The sequence below is a fragment of the Eublepharis macularius genome, chromosome 5 (assembly GCF_028583425.1).
Source record: "Eublepharis macularius isolate TG4126 chromosome 5, MPM_Emac_v1.0, whole genome shotgun sequence".
NCBI classification, from domain to species: domain Eukaryota; kingdom Metazoa; phylum Chordata; class Lepidosauria; order Squamata; family Eublepharidae; genus Eublepharis; species Eublepharis macularius.
Window position 1 is genome coordinate 138,318,096 of NC_072794.1, and position 18,067 is coordinate 138,336,162.

At 40.4% G+C, this 18,067-nt stretch overlaps 1 protein-coding gene across 1 annotated transcript in view; it reads right to left on the reverse strand.

Moving 5' to 3' along the window:
• The window catches only part of PTPRT (protein tyrosine phosphatase receptor type T), a 560,054-nt gene that overhangs the window by 124,042 nt on the left and 417,945 nt on the right, over window positions 1–18,067 (reverse strand). Inside the window, exon 15 of the mRNA XM_054980796.1 lies at window positions 7,122–7,270. Within this exon, the coding sequence (XP_054836771.1) occupies window positions 7,122–7,270 (149 nt within the window). The remainder of the gene's footprint in view (window positions 1–7,121; window positions 7,271–18,067) is intronic.

The following is an 18,067-nucleotide window of genomic DNA, read 5'->3' on the forward strand; positions in this document are numbered from 1 at the left end:
GATTGCCCCCCCCCCAAGAAAGGCATGATCCATGGGTCTCCCCCTTTCATGTCATGTTCTCTTCACAGTGGCAAAAACTGGACTGTCTGCTGGAAGCTACTTTGAGGGGTTAGAAGCCAGAAGGAAAGTCAGAAGGAGTGCAGAAAGAGTTCAGACAGTCCATGCCTATGTTGCCAGGGGAATTGCTTGAAAGGCGCCAGACAGTCTGGCTTTACAAACGGCTGACAAATGCCACAAAGAGGGCTTGGAACGAACACATGTTCCCCAGGAATGGGGCCTCACGAACAGCTTGCTTGTGAACAGCAGATTGGGCTGTAAGTGGCTTTTTTTGGTTCATATTGCTGTTTTTTGGTTCATATTGCTGTTCATGCCCATCTCTAATTCAAATTCACCCCTTAACAACTTGCTTATGTAACTTTCAGTTGTCAGAAGAACTCTAACCATTGTCTTGGTTCTTTGTACATGGATGATGTACACACAGGACATAAACCACTACAGTTAGAATGTGAATTCGTTAGAAAAATGTGTGTGTGTGTGTGTATATATATATATATATATATATATATATATATATATATATATATATATATATATATATATATATATATACACACACACACACACACATATATATATATATATATATATAAACCCTTAACATTCAGCAATGAATATTACATCCACAATACTTCATGTCTTGACTAGTACCACAAGGAGTATCACATTGAACCATCTCACAAGAACTGAACAATCTGATGTGACTACCAGTCTCTTACTTTAGTCATAGTTAATGCCTACTGTCACAGAGCATAGTGACTCAGAAACAAGATAAGCTGAAGGATAATACCTAGAAATGTCATGGATTTTCCCGTGAGAAATCTGCCCTTTGTTATGTCATTTCAGAACCAGGAACTGGAACTTCTGCATCACAGCTAATTTTTCTTAGCAACTGAATTGGTGAAGTGATGCTATAACCAGGAAAGCACATACCCTCCCACCCCCACAACATTATTTTACATAATCTCTGGGATAGTAGAAAAGAACAGGCAGACTAACATGGCTACCCGTCTTGATCAGTCTCTGGGCTGTGTAGGTCCTCCTTCCACCAAATCATTTCCTAGATTAAAAGTTCTTTTTGACATCCTTTCAAAAATATTATAAAGAATATAAATTATAATTCTATCCTAAAAAAAATAATAGTTTTGATTGTAACTACATTTTCCATTATTGGAGTTACTTCTGCAAGCAGAAAAGGAGAGCAGCAATTTTCACTGACTCACCCTTCTGACTGCAGATCCTCACTTGGCAGCCAATCTGTTTCCAGGTATCCACTAACCTTTCGGGTGAGATTTCGGAGAGGGGCATGGGAGGATATAGTGGAATGTTTTCAGTTTTCAAAAGTTCTCTTCCAGGACCATTGCTGCTGACCTTGCATAGCATAGTCTCTCATCCAATAAAAGCCAAATGCCAATAAAAACACAATATTGCTATGCCAAGACAGGACTGAAGATGGTGCCATACATCCCTATCATTCTGCAGAATGTGCAAAATCACAGTGTTCAGGTGGGCATTTTTATGAAGTCATTAGAACTGTAGAAAAATGGAACTGTGCAGATTTACAAGTTGGGGCCCACAAAGACTTGTGAAGGGGGCATCTCATTCCCTCCATGTTCTCTTTCCCTTCCTTGCCCCCCATAGCCTCTCCTCCCCTTCCTGCTTCCTTCTCTCCTTTCCAGCCACCTTTATCTGCTCACCTGTCTTCACCTTTCCCCTCCCCAGTAGCCTCTCTCCTATGTCCCAGATGCATTCTGCCAATTGAGCCGAGCCCAGATGCATGGTGGGGAACCTGCAAGACTTGCTGGGGGTATTTCAATTTTCGCTGTATCCCCTTTCCCACACAATTTCCTCTTTCTCTCCTACCAGCAGCCTCCATACGCTCACCTTTCCCTAATCCTTTTCTTCTTTATACTCACTAAACAGCTTACTCTTTACCTGCCCACCATCTTCATCTGTATATTCATCTACATCTATATATTTAATATATTTATTATTTATTCACTTCGTTTATATACTGACTTTCTTCACAGCGGGGAGCCCAAAGCAGCTTGCCTCATTCTCCTTGCCTCTGTATTATCCTCACAACAACCCTGGGAGAAAGGTTAGGCTGAGAGCGTATTTTTAATATATATTTCAGATTTTTCTGCATACTAAAGGCATTTTCAGGTGTTTTTCTGTCTTGTCCGTTCACGGCTCCAGTTTCCAGATTTAAATATCTTCAGATTAGAGCCACTTGGCTATGAGTATATAAAATCATGAATTAGGATTGCAGTAATTGATTCGAAGATGGCAATAATGATTCTAGGTACTATCCTGCTTTTACTGCATTGTCTTCTACCTCTGCAATTCCACTGACTACATTGTTTATAGTATATCCTGTCTTTCTTTCTGTCTTTTTGTCTTTCTGTCTGTCTGTCTAGGCTTTACCTGGCTTTTAATGTAAGATATAAAATTCAAATATATAAAATATAAATATAAAATTCTGAACCTGGCTTCATCTGTGGATACTTAAATCCACAAAACAGGGCCAGGGGGAAAGAAGAACCCTCCCCCCAAAAAAGAAAGAAAGAAAGAAAGAAAGAAAGAAAGAAAGAAAGAAAGAAAGAAAGAAAGAAAGAAAGAAAGAAAGAAAGAAAAGTAGTGACAGTAGACATGGGGGAGAGAGAGAGAAAGAAGGAATGACAGAAGTCATAGGGAGGGAGAGACAGAGGCCATTTTCACACCACTTACTAGCTTCCGAAACGTCGTGAAACATAGCGCAAAAAACGTGGAAGATAGCGTCTTTTCGTGCAAGTTTTGCGCAACATTGCACAAAACTTGCACGACATCTCACAAAACTCACGCGAGAAGATGCTATCTTTTGCGCTACGTTTTGCAATGTTCTGGAAGCAAGTAAGTAGTGTTCAAACGGCCAGAGACAGAAAGAGTGACAGTAGACTTGGAGGAGGATGAAAGTGAGAGAGAAAAGGACAGAGAAAATGAGAGAAAGGGTGATGTGGAGGAAAAGAGGGATGAGTGTCTGAGAGAAGGGGGATGTGGAGGAAGCAAAGGTGGGGGGGGGACAGAATGGCTGCTCCCACAAGTTCCTTGCAGGTACCCATTTTTTGCTTTCTAATTTTGTACTGTTACATTGTTCATTAGATACCTTATGCTGCATGAGAACATTGTTTTTATTCTGTGACCTGCCTTGAGTCTCAGTGAAAAGGCAGGGTATAATTAAAATAAATAAATAAATAGAGGTTCAAAATTTGTGGCTACAGAAGTGATGGTTTGTTATGCCACGTGCATCAATCAATAAAAATTTGTATGTGGCCCTTTCTCTTGTCCCATAAACATGAATGAATGAATCTGGTCCACTGGTAGGTTTGGACAGATTTGATGGAATCTTTGTAGGTTGTATGCTACACTTTTTGCCTCAAAAGTATGTTTTCCATCCCCTTATTTTCAAACTGAGTTTCCTAAATAGGCAGCCTATGATCAGTTCCTAACCTTTGCTTTCTTTTTCTCTTCTTTCTCTGTTTCCATGATAGAGAGCTTGGCTTTGGATCAGTCACAGCAGGTCTTTTTTATCCATGACCATCACCATGACAGCTCATCAGCATGGTGTTGGTACAGCAATGCATCTGTGCAGGATGTATCATTAGTATGTCATTGTTCATTTGATAGAGTGTCTCACTCATCATGCTCACGGGATGCCAGGTTACACGAGATGTGTTCTCTGTAATGACCTGGTATGTGCCTCACTGGGCTCTTCTCAGATATCTGTGGCTAATTTTAGTTTTCTGTTCAGATCACCCATCATTTTTTTACCCCATTAATCTGTATTCACTTGTTCCATAAGGCACTGGGTAAAGTCACAGCACTACCAAACGATGACATATCACAAAACAATTTCACATTCAACGAGCTCCAGATAATTTTTTACCTTCACCATTTTTTGTGTGTGTAACTTATCTTTTCATGAAAATGGCAATGACTGCAAATTTGTTAAGGGATAATATTAAAACTGAATCCTTTTTTTTTTTTGGATAAACTAGAAAGCTGAGCTGGGGGGGGGGAACCTTCTTGGGAAAACCCTCAACCCAGGTTAAGACCTGAAATCTCAAGTGCCCTTCTGCTGAGGGAAAGAAACAATTCAAGTATATCCCTAACTACCTCCCTAAGTCTAGTGGTCAGTGGGACAAGGCATTCAAGTAAATATGGTGTAGCCCTGTTCACTCATTAATTTATATATATAGGAGACCAAGAGCTTTCAAGATTCCTTCAAAGAAAGGATGGAAATTTTGCTTCTCCATTTTAAAAGACCAACTCCTATACATCAGTTCCTCTGCATACCACAATCCAACCTATGGTGATATAAATATTCTGAGGTGAACAGGCCAAGGAGAACACTGTAGGACTACAATGATTATTAGGATGTATCTTCTATACTACTGGACTCTAGAGATGCATAACATAGTTTGGCAATTGAATTTCTCTTTCCAAAATTTCAGATAACATCTCTCTCCTCAGTTCATTGTATTAAGAAATTCAGACATGGCAGTAAAGGTTATCAAAGTTTCCAGATTATTAGATCACTTTTTGATTATGGATTTCCTAAAAGATCACAGAAGATCTGAAGATAGCTGAGGGTTAAAAAAAATCAATTTAATGGATTCTTTTCTTTGCCTGAGATTTTTGGTAAAAATCTCAAGAGCAGAACATCTAGAAAAGTAATCCTGATCTATTCAATTACTTGTTTCAGTAAGGTTAATACAACAACTGCTGGTTTCATTGGCCAATTAATTATCCAGCATAGCCAGATTTAAATGTTAACATAAAATTCCAGATGAATTTAATAACAGCTTAGAAGTGAATTTAATTTTTGGAAGTTAATTCTTCACCCAACCGCCCCATTTCAGAATGCTCACCAAAATGGAGAAAAAGTTGCAGAAAAATTGGTTCACCGAGACTATCTGCCTTTATAAATGCAGGTTGCTCTTCATACCCATCATGTCTGGAAACTGAGGAAAGAACTGTGATGAAAAGCTTCAGAAAGATGCTTTGGCAAGGGGACAAGGCTGTGCGGACTATACTATTATAGAGCACTGTCGTGCCAATTTTTGACCATTTTATGGGGGAAAGGCATGCACAACTGTATCTAACGATATTTTCTTTTCTTCATAGAAGCACAGCCCAAAGACTAGGGGCCAAATCTGATAAAAGGAGCAGCAGATGGAAGAGAAATCTCTACAGGCCCCACAGATAGCAATACAAAGCACGCTGGATAGTGAGTAGTTGGGGTTTGCTTTCACACTGGCAACATTTCTGGCTCGCTGCTTTGCACAGCTAAACAGCTCAACGTGCTTTCAGATAGTTCTGATTAATAACTGAGCCATATGTTCCTTTAGTGAATGAGATTAAAGAAAATAAAGCCCAGAAATGTAAGCAACATGGAGAATTGTATCAAAAACCCTACGTCCTTTGCTTCTCATGGCCAGTCTTTCACTTGGTTTTTTAACAATTACATTATAGCAGTATGTTGTCAGACATCTCAGCTTCCAGGAAAGTGGACTAGATAATGTCCATGATCTCCTACTCAATCCAGAATTCAGTAGGACAGATACTTGCCTTATAGTTCAGGTTGCCAACCTCCAGGTGGTAGCTGAAGCTCTCTAGGCCATAGAGATAGTTCCCCTGGAGAAAATGGCTGTTTTGGAAGGTGGACTCTATGGTATTATACACTACTAAGGTCCCTCCCCAAATTCCACCCTCCCCAGGCTCTACTCCAAAATCTCCAGGAATTTCTCAACCTGGACTTGAAAACCCTAAGTACAATCCTAAACAGAGTGACACCCCTTCTAAGTCCACTGAGGTCACTAGGTTTAGAACAGTGTAATTCTCTTTAGATTGCTCAGAGGCTAAAACAAAACATAATAATGTTATTAGAAAGGTAAAGAGGCCCTTTACCACTGATGAGAGTTACAGCAACACTGCAGGGGCAGAAACAAAGGTAAGTCTAGCTCTCAGCCTTAAGCTGGAGTATTATTTGTGCATGGTTGGAGCAGGGGAAAGGATGGCTATGGCTATGGCTATGGACAGTGAGGACCAGCATTGGCTGCTGGCCAGGTGGCTCTCAAGCAGCTTTCTGTAATCCCATTCCCACTGGCCAGATGCATCACTGGGGGATGAGATCAGTAGACCTGAGGGTGGCAAGTTCCAATTTGGTCGGCAGCTCATGTATAAAAGGAAGATGCTACAGGTGCACTGAACATTTGGAGCCCTCCACCACCAAAAGCCCACCCTCGCACCCAATGTTTTTGAACTTTTATTTCTGTTGTCGCTAATGATCCTTTGCTGTGTCCACAAAGGGTTGCTGGTTAACATGGTCAGGAAAGATTTTTTCCCCATGGTTCTGAATAGCTAATAGGCCCTGGGGTTTTCATCTTCCCAATAGCAAAGAGTATGTTTTATTGTACTGTTAAAAAGAACATAACTCTCATAACTGGCTGTTGGCATTTAGGCATGTGCTTGGGAACATAATACAGGTTGTCCAGGGTGGGGTCCCTGAATGACCCTAAAAGGAGGTTGTCTTAAGGGGCTCCGGTGGACTAGCTGCACAACAGCCAGTATAAAGACTGACATGTTGACTACCCCCCTAGGAAGCTGGTGATGAGTAAGAACAGCAGCTTCTACCACTTTTGGTCCTAATACCAGCACGCTTTTCCTTAATTACCCCACCGAGCAGATGCAGGGTGGGGAGATTGCTGACAGCAGTTGGGCTGTAAGCTGCACCCACCATCCCTAGACTATGTTGTGCCAAGACCTGAGGAACCTGTAATCAATAAAGTCATGGCCCAATTCTCCCCAGCACAGTAGGTCTACATTGTCCTTTTCAATCCCCACCCCTCGGGCTGTTCCCCATTCCAGGCAATATGTCACCCTCCCAATGAAATTGCACAACTGCCCTTTCCCTCAAATTTAATTTCAAACCCTGAGACAGTTGATCCCATGGTATCTAAGCTTTTTAATCAACAAACACTTCCTAAATACGGAGGTACCCTCAGCAAGCAAGTGCAACTTACTGAATCCATTAACATCTTGGCAGCTCGAAGAAAAAGCTTCTTCATTATGAACAGCACTGAGCTTTGTAGCAGTCTTGTCTGAAGTAGCAACGGGCCCCATTTCTCTCTGAGTGCTGCTTTGAGTCTCCTTCTGTTTCTTGGCTAGTTTTCTTCAAGGTGTTTTGAAGAAGGAAGAAATCATGGTTAGTGGGTTTTTTTTCTCCCTCTTCCCCCTTTATTAACAACAACAAAGAAATAAAATAATCCTTTAAAGAAAAGGGAAAGCAAACCTTTTGTGGCTCAGACTGACATGCAGGGCTTGTTGCAAATGTGATGAAGGATTATGTTGCATCTCCACTGGAAATGTTAATGGAGAGTGTCTGTGCAAACCAGCAACGGAGTGCCATGAAAATTAAGAGCAAGCGAAAGTGGCCATTATAATTGGTGGCCTGAGGGGGGAATAGTGCCTTTGAATGTAACTCTTCATGGTGAGATTCTAAACAACTTCCTACACCCAGTGGCAGTAGATGTTTGTCAGACAACAGAGCCTAGTACAGTGTTCTCCTTTTCCAGTTGCCAAACCAAGGGGAAAATTAAAGCTTTTATTATAGCACAAGGACATGCTGAGGGGATATTTGAGGAAGAATTGTACTGCTTCCTTCCCAGTCTAGCTTTCCTTCAATCTTAGTCACTGACCAGGAGTATATACTTAGTCAATTTTGTATTCACATATTTAAAACTGGATTTGAATTTCCCAACTAAGGAAAGGGCTGCATGGAATAGTTTGCACATTATGAACTCATACAGGTTCAGAGGAAATATGCCTCTGAACTCCAGTTCTTCATTGCAAAGGAAGGGGGGACAGTGTGTGTGTGGGGGGGTCATGTTGCCTGGTTGTGAGCTTCTGTTCTTGTAGATACCCTGGGAGCCACTGGCTGGTGACTGTTGGAAACCAGATGGTGGACAAGATGGTTTCTTCTTGGTCTCATGTAGCAAGGCTATTAAGATATCAGATTTCTTTTCCACATCTGCTATCTTTGCCAATTCTTGAAACAGACATATGTTCATTTCAAAAGATACAGTCCTGTACTCACATTCACTTTTATCATGCTGAAGCCACCATGAAATCAGTTTCCCTCCATTTTCACAAGACGAGCCTTTCTTTTGAGTGTCTCCTCATGAAGTGAGATTCAGTGTTTACCATGGGGCAATGAAACCTCTACATAATATAGTTAATCAGTACTAGATCTCACCTCACCTTTTGAAAATGCATCCAGAAGAAAGGTTCATCAGAGGAATGTCGCCTTGTGGCTTAACCACATTAAAAATGAACATAAGACTTGTGATATGAAAACTTCAGTTTGGATTAAATTTTCTTCCTCTGAGGAAAATAGTCTCATAAAAGATACTTTTCTATTAGGGTTTCTCTTGCAAGCTGATTTAAAATACTTGAGCTAGTGTATTTGCCTGTGGTGACTGTGATGTTCTACCACTGTTATTGCTGGGAGTATGCCATCTTCCATCAAAAGCTTATTTGTTGATGCACTGAAGATCTTAGAATGGGGGTGGGGACAGAGGAATGTTTTATATTTGCAGAGGCATAGTTACAATGTGGGCAATCTGTACTTTTCCAGCCTTTTTATTATATGAGCTTTGGGGCAGGTACAATAATAGGGCATGGGGCCTGTAGCAGAGACAAAAGCTACATTAAATTTGCACATCCAGCTACAGAGGATTCACTTGTGTTCTTTGTCAAAATCCAAGTTGATTGGTAATGACACAAAAACTTGTAGCATAAACAAGAGGCCTGTCATTTAGCAGCAGGATTTTGTAGCCTGATGGGTTGTTGATATGGTTACCACCTTCACTTTGGTTGGAAGAAGAACCAGAAAGGACAACAGAATACAAATGTCTGCTGTCCCTTCCTCTTACTTGGCCTGTTCAGTCTCCTGGCTGCTTAAGGGCCAAACCAGATGGCCCTCAGGGATGCTGTCTCACCATTTTACAGAGTGAGTTCCTACCAGGGCACTTGTATGAATCAGGGGCCCTCACCTGCCACTGCTGAACACAGCCTCTCTAGCATGCAGAGAAGAGCAGGGCTTGACCCGGTATAACTTTTTTGGGGCTGAGAACGTTGCTTTTAATGAAGCCCTGGCTCTCTAACCCCCTTGGGTTCATCTTTTGGGGAGTACACACACTCAGATAGTATATCCAGTTTCAGCTTGCGGGGTGGTATTTGTGAATTCCCTGCATTGTGCAGGGGGTTGGACTAGATGACCCTAGAGATCCCTTCCAACCTTATGATTAAAAGCTACTGCCAGCTCTAAAAGCACCCCCCCCCCCACATACACATACACCACACACACCAAGAATGAAAGATCCGAATCTTTGTTTCCATCTGCCAACAGTTTGAAGACCGAGAAGAATGATCAGCTAAGCTACTGTTGACATTTGGCTGCTTCAGTCTTCATTCATATCAGAAGGGGGAAAGTGTTTAAAAATGAATCTGTGACATTCTATAAACCAGCAGCCCGGAAAGATATCACAACAAATCCTCCACACCAGCAAAGAACTTTTCTCACATGTCCTCCATAGATAAGAAAATAAATAAAAGCAAGAAGAGGGAAAGAAATATTGCTGTAAGTAGGTCCTTTAGTCTTATTTTCTCTATTATTGATGTTTGAATAATGACATTAAATTATGTGAAGTCCCCCCATAAACTAAATTGATTTGCTCATAGTAAAAATGAACCTAAATCATATGTCCCCTTCTAAGTAAAAATTAATTTGATCCTTGAATTGGAAACCCATCTTTTCAATTATTTATTAACCATATTTATTTAAGACTACAGGCATTTAAAAGCTAAGCAAGCAATGAAAACTGTAGGCTGTAGATGATGTTAAAGGACTCCAGGCATCCTCTTGTACGGAAACATCATGCAATTTACAAACCAGAAGAAATTGCAATTAACTGGAAAACAGAAGAAAGACTCTCAAAAGCTTACACTGAAAATCTTTTTGGTCTATGGTGCCACTGGCCTAAAATCCTTCTGGAAAAACACTAATTGCTAAAAATGACAAATGCAGAGTATATGCAAAAAGATATTATTGAATTAATTTTCTAAAAAGAAAATTAGGTAAGAACAATTTGGACCATGCATATTGGGATACCCTAAATGCCAGCACATTTACAGGTTCATGAATCCCTAGTCTGGAATCTCTGGACTGACGGGGAAAACAGCAGCCTTGCAGAACTCACCATAGACTGTGGTTTCAAGCTCTTCATGCCCAGATGTTTAGTTGTTCAAATAAGAATAAAATATTCCTATTTAAATTCAAACATGTTTCTCTTTGTATTTTAATAAGAGACATAGTCTGTTTTAAGAGTTAGTCTCAGGCTTGCTGACAATTTAAAAAGCTACTATGATTAGAAATTAAAAAGGACTAAATTGCTGTAAGAGAGGCATCTTGGATTTTAATATTTTTTTTCCAGCTTAAAAACTGATCAAAAGACTTGTATTTAGCAGATGGTAATAGTATCCATTGTCACAGTAATGGTGCAATGGTTTGAGTATCTGCCATGGAAACTTACTGGGTGACCTGGGGTCAGTCACGTCCTCTCAACCTAACCTACCTCACAAGGTTGTTGCAGGGATAACATGGAGGAGAGGAGATTGATATGTCACTTTGGGACCCCACTGGGCAGAAAAGTGGGCTATGATAGATAGATAGATAGATAGATAGATAGATAGATAGATAGATAGATAGATAGATAGATAGATAGATAGATAGATAGATAGATAGATAGATAGATAGATAGATAGATGATAGATAGATAGATCATTCTAAGGTTGCTGTTCCACTAGTGGGGGCATTGGATCACACACTCTCACCCTCCGCCCCCCCTTGCCTCACCAGCAGGGGGAGGGAGATGGGGGAACAGGCCTCCAGGGTGCACTCCCGGGGCGGTGTGACCACATCACTCCCAGGAGTGACGTCATTGCGCTACTCTGGGAGTGCTCCTGTGCTTTGGGCCCAAATTGGCCCAGTGCAAAGTGCATACATGCTCCTGGGCCTGTGCAATGACATCAATTCCCAGAAGAGGAAGAGGAAAAAGAAAGTGCATGCTGGGTCCTCCCCTCCCACCAGGAGGTTAAGGGGACCTGGCAGCCCCACATCATTCATATATTATACTTCACACATGAGGAATGCTGATAAACTCCTCCCTGTTATCAGTGGCTTCACATAAAGGAGTAACATTTGCTTGGAGTGGCTGAACTGTGTACTCCTAATACTATAGATCCAGAGGATCATGCATCTGACGAAGAGAACTGTGGTTCTCAAAAGCTTATGCTACACTAAACTTGGTTAGTCATAAAGGTGCTACTGGACTCTTTACCATTTTGCTCCTAATACTATTGCATTGTTCATTTAATGTCCTGTACTGTATGATTACTTTTTTTCTCTTTCTATACTCTGCAATCCACCCTTGAGTCTCAGTAAGGAAGGAGGGTTTTTAAATATGATAAATAAATATAAAAAAGAAATAAACTACAGTGTGAGAACTTGGCTGCCTTCTTTGTCCTCTTCTCCTATAGTTTCTTATCACAGGCATCCGACAAACTACTTTGCATTTTAATAGTTTAATCTGAAGGTGGGGGGGGGGGAGAACCCCAAGTGGCAGATGTGCCTGCCTATAGTGCACCTACACTTGCCGCTAAGTATAACACTGATATGTTGAACTACTCCTATTTCCAAAATATTCATGTTTCTTTCCAGTCTGCACACATGTACAATCTTTTACCATCTTACTATTTCCTCCGGTGTGAGCACAATGTGAACAGTGATCTTCAGCTGAAGTTACCCAAACAGATGCATTCCAATATGGATTGTTATTCACACACCTTACAATTATCCGCATGTACAGTGTGATGCTGTCAGCTGCAGGGTAAATAAGCAGCACAGCAAGAAATTAGCCACTGATTTCTCCCCTCTCCTACGGTGCTGCCACTAATTATAAAGTAGGGGCATAATCTGCATCTGAGTACCCACTTTCAAGGAAAAGCCAGCTAGTTAGTAAGAAAAACCAGGATCTGTCATCATCAAATATTTCCCATCATGCTTATTCATACAAGATGAACCCTTTGTATAGTGCATCATCAATCTTCATACACTCTGCCATTGTGTGGGTATCTACAGATGACTCACTGCCACCTCAAATTTAATATGGTCAAGACTGAACTCTTCATCTTTCCTCCCAGTCTTTCCTTTTCCTCATTAATTTTTCACCATCCACCCTTGCTTTTTCTCTTTCACTATTCATAGCCTGTCAGTTGTACTTTATAGCCCTTCTTTGCTATTTCCTTTGTGAAAACTAGGTTTCACAGTCTGGATCTCTCTCACCTTGACTTTTCAGCTTTCTCCTTTCTGGATGTCTGCTTTCAACCCCCTTAGCACATAGTCACAAAAGTCATTCCCACCCCTTGTCATTCATTTTTTGTGTTGCCCCTCCTTAAATCTCTATACTGGCTTCCTGTCCAATCCCCGATCCTGCATAAACTGACCTTTTGTGCCTTCAAAGCTTTTTCATGACAGCATTCTTTCCTTATCTCCCCACTCTCATAGCCTAGTAGAGAAATGCCTCTGACCTCTCTCTAACTTTCCTACCCTCAGCTATCCAAAGACCCCATTCTCCCTCAAATATCTCTACACTTCCTTCCTTGTGGCCCCTTATGCCACAAGAACTGTTTGCCAGAATGCCAGTGTGATTCCAACTCTCTCTCACTTACTCCAGATCTCATCTCAAAACTTCACTGCAACTTTTGCACAATCTCTGGATCCCCTTCTCTTTTTAAAAATAAGTGTAATTAAGTACCTATAATGTTGATGAATACATATTCTTCCTATCTACTCACCTGCACCTCCAGTCCTGCTTTGTTTCCTACTTTGTTAAATTTTAGATTGAGAGAGCAGGAACTTCTGGTACTCTTTAAAGCATCATGCATACCGATGACATTGGATAATAAAAATGTTTACTGTGAAGTAGATCCTATGGAATTCAATGGAGAGCAGTCCCTGAACAGTGTACTCCTGTACAGTTTTAGGGTTTTACCATATGACTGTTCTGAAGGGGAAATGGATGCAGATTCAACCACATACTCTGTATTAGTGCACTAGATCTTTGCTTTTGGTTTTATATATCATAGCAGCTTAATATTACAATGACTTCAGTATTTCTGAACCATATATGCTCTGGGGTAATGACAGTCTTCTGGATTGGTTAATAGAACAGGCCTGCATGAATTGCTTGGCACCAGGAGTTCTGCAGATCTCTCAGTGGGAAATGCTAATCTAAAACAAATGAGTCCTCAGTAATGAGCACTCTGGACTGCTGGGGTGAATTGCTATTGATGCTTTATAAAGGTTTGTAAACAAAGGTGAGAAATGCTTATTAAATTCAGCTTAAATTATTTCTGGCAATAAATGGCTGGATGCTCTGATGTTTCAGTTACTTCAAAATGATGATAAAGTACAAAGGACTGGATCTGGCATGCTTATTTTGTTTTTCAGGAAATGAACAATACGGTTTTGATTGTGAATGGTCCATCCAGAATAGAATATTCAGGCTTCAAAGGCACATCTGCAGTGAATCAATGCCAAGTGATCTCGTTGCCCCATAGAGGATATAGGAAACCCAAAACATTGGCCTGGACATGGAGGCTGAAAGCAAAAGGTTTAGTAGAGGTTCAACATCCTTCACCTAGCCCATAAACAAACTGAAGTGGCAACTGGTTTGCCAGCACAGATGAGAGAACCTTCAGAGAGAGAGGAAGCAAAAAAAAATCCATGCAGAGGAAGTTGTGCAATGGACAGCCCCTGGAAATGAACCAAATTCCTTCATAACACTACGTTTTCAGAGTTTAATTTTTTTCAATTATTATGCAAGGCAGGTGCTTAAAAATTTTGGAAGAGGTGTGCATAGTTCATTAAAAGGTTCACCTCTTTTAGTTCAGTTCAGAAAGCTATCTGTGCTCCAACAAAGGTACATGGGAATGATTTATGGTGTTCCTGATCATTGTGTGTGTCAAGTGCTGTTGCAGTTGACTTATGGTAACCTGTTGGTGTTTTCAAGGCAAGAGATGTTCAGAGGTGGTTTTCCATCGCCTGCCTCTGTGTAGCAGCCATGGCCTTTTATGGAGGTCTAACTACTAGCCAGTACTGACCCTATTTAGCTTCTGAGATCTGATGAGATCAGTCTAGCCTGGGCCATCCAGGTCAGGGCTACTGAGTATTAACAAGTAGCTTTTGAACAAGTATAGGGACTGGGAGAAGGAAGGTTGCAAAAATCCCTTCTACAAACTTGCTCTGTTCCCAGAAAAATTGGATCCAACCCACAGGAGTTCTGCTAAGAAGGAAAAAAAAAAGTCAAAACTAGCAGAAAGGTTAAAATATTCATCTCCTCTAAAGCTTGATCTAATACAGAAGATAGCCTGCCAGAGTGTTGAGCTGTCTTATGAATGACAGAAGCATTTATTTGAAAATGGTTCCCTTCCACAAACAAGGCAATTGAAATGCTATATCTGAATTGCTGACAAGCCATATCAACAACAGCTCCTGATCTCCTCTCTGACCAGCTATCCATAAGCACAACAACTGGAACATCTAAGGAAAGTGGCTTTCATCACATTAGTGTCAGTTCCTTGTGGATTACAGGGCTGTAGGAAATGTGAAACTGGCACGAACTTGCCACCCAGTTATCAAACACTGTGGAGAAGCATTGGTATTTTGTTCATTATGCAAACAGAAGGTCCATGAAGAAACAGTTTCTGGATGGATTCTTCAAAGAAGACTGTAAGAGAATTATGTACTGATGTAAATGAAATATCAAAATGTTAATACCAAGGAATCAGTGTATGCTTTATTTTCACTTGTTCAAGAATGAAAAGGAATGTGAGGATGCAGTTTATCAAAATGCTTTCAAGGGCACCAAGAACAGCAGAATTTGAGTCCAGTGGCACCTTAAAGACCAACAAGATTTCAGAGTGTAAGCTTTCAAGAGTCAAAGCTCCCTTTTTCAGTCTCTCAAAAGCTTACACTCTGGAAATCGTGTTGGTCTCTAAGGTGCCACTGGACTCAAATCTTGCAGTTCTACTGCAGACCAACACAGATGCTCACCTAAAACAATCTTCAAGGCACTAAGGAAGTAGTCTTACTGAAGCCTGACTGGCATTTAAGGAGGGCTGGATTTTCATTCAAGACATGCTGTGGTTATTGACCTGTTAACCCTACAGATTATTCTAAGACATGAAATCTTGAACTCTCTTCAAATATTAACTGTTTACATATTTATCGAAGGGATCAGACACAGTGAATGGGTTTAGTCAACAGTTTCTTCAGGGTCTTCTGATTTTCTTAATTTTATCCTAAGATATGATAATATAAACAACAAACAGATCTTTCAAAGTTGGGTATTTATATTTTAAAACAATGTCTTACAGTGGTAAAGGTATGGGACTTAGATCACGAAGCTAAAATCTACACTACAGAGGACACTGAGTGATCTATATCTTAGCATAACCTAACTTAAAAAATTGTGTGGTGTGTGGAGTTTAACACTCATGTGCTGCTAATTGGTTTAACCCAGTAGGGTGGATAGCTGAGGAAGAGGCTGGTTGCTGGGAAGCTTGATAACATTTCATATGCTCTTATCACCTTGAATATGATAATCAGAAATACATTGTATGTGAACAACAGTGACTAATGTGGGGTATATGTGTTATATTTAGTTTGGTATTACTACTGAAATCATATTATTCTTGCAGGGCTGTAATTCCCAAACTGAAGACAACTGGGTTTCAGTTGTTTCATAATCAAGAGGACTGTAGCAAAGGACTCTAGCACTCAAAGGGATTTGAAAAGCTGGACCATTCAAAGACAACCAATTACTTGACTGAACTTAAAGGCATTATTAGCTGCAAGTTTCTGTTTCCGTTGCACCTATGAGTTTGGTTTAAAAGACTGTTGTATTGTTCTGATTGTTGAAAGACTTGGTGTAAATAAATGTTCTTAACTTACATTTGTGTTGCAAGTCTGGTTCCTAAGTTAGCCCCATAGAACTCATACAAAAAGAGGTTATACCAGCAGTAGATGAAACAGACTGTAACTCTTTTAATAAGTATAATTGCATTCATTTCATAGGGCTTTGGCATGAAACTCTTATGTCATCCCTTGCAAAATGTATGAAAGATGGCAGAGTAGAACTTTCCAGACTGTATCGTACAAATATGAAGAGAATGAATGGTTTTATTTATTTTCTTCTATCCTAGAAGAAAAGATTTACCATGTAAATGGTGTCATTTCCCAAAATTGCAGGAATAAATTTATCCAAATAACTCCACTTGAATCACTTCTTTTAAGAGTGACTCCAGCTATGACCTTATGCTTGAGACTGCAGCGGGAATACAATGTATTTCCTTCACAACCCCAATTGCTTACACTCATTGTGAACTTTACCATGCCTGAATCACAAATAAGTGGCTGGGAATGCATCTTGGGGTTGGCAATGATTTCCATACAACTCAGATGAGAATGGATCCTAAGTTACTACAAATGGAAAGCACTTCTGCTTGGCCAAGGAAACATCTCTTGCAAATTGTTCACTCAAGTTGCAGCCTCTCATACTGCTCTCCCTTGATCTTCAGGAACAGCTTTTGGGTGGCATGGGGCACTGCAGAAGATGACTGAAGGCAGAAAGGATGAGTTCCACAGGCAGATATCTGCTTGCAGTTCTTTGGATGATTAGGGCTTTGAACCAAGTTTTGAACCAGGAAGATGAGGGCTTTGAACCAGGGCTTTGGGCTTTGAACCAGGAAGATGAGGGTGATGACAGGAATTAGTTTAATAAATGTCTGTGATCTATCCCCAAGTCTCAGAACCTTATTTTGGGGCAGAAATTTAAGAAATGTGCAACATTATCTGGCAGGCAGTAAGAAGCGTCTGCCTTAGCAACCCTAATGTAAACATGAGGAGGTTGGATTTTACCTCTCAACAGAGTCTTGGTGGTGGTGGAGAGTACTGTCTCAAGTCATAGCTGACTTATGGCAAACCCTGGTGGGGTTTTTATGACAAGAGAATAACAAAGGTGGTCTTGCTATTGCCTGGCTCTGTAATCCTGGTCTTCATTGGAGGTCTCCCATCCAATTACTAATTATGCTCAACACTTTTTATCAGACAGGATCTGATGAGATTAGGCTTGCCCGGGCACAGCCAGAATACCAGGGAGATATTTTTATAAAGAATGATTTATTTTGTTTCTATTTATTTACATTATTATAGTCTGCCTTTCTCACTAAAACAGATTACACAGTGTGGGACAGTACAACCGATTTCAAAGACATTTCAATACACATGTAATAGGGTATACACACACAAATTCACGTATTCTGCTCCTTCCCTCCATGGAAAATGCTTCGGCTTTGAGATTGCTGGGTTAGGATAAACTGTATCTATTGCACCAACTAAGTAGGCATACACAGCTCTTGATATGATATATTGCTAGAATATGCAATATTTTATTGCAATGCTAATGATTTTATAATGGCCACTACAACAAATTAATTTACTTACACACCTAACATCAGAACCCATCTGATCCAGCATTAATCTAAGACCAATTCTCAGATTTTCTTGGCATTTTTTCAATAGTCATTCTAGTGTACAAGAAGCAGTATTATATCCTGTTAATGTTTTTATTTTTAATAGAATCTTGGGGGATTTAATGGCTGCTATTCCTCTTATGATACTGCATAAGCTCTCTCTCTCTTTCTCTCTCTGTGTTTGTGTGTGTGAATGAGAGAGAGAGAGAGAGAGAGAGAGAGAGAGAGGACCTTTGGACACTTACCGAGGACCTCTGAGGATAGGAGGACATCTTGGGTGATTCCCTTTGCCCAGTCAGGGAGGGAGGAAGTT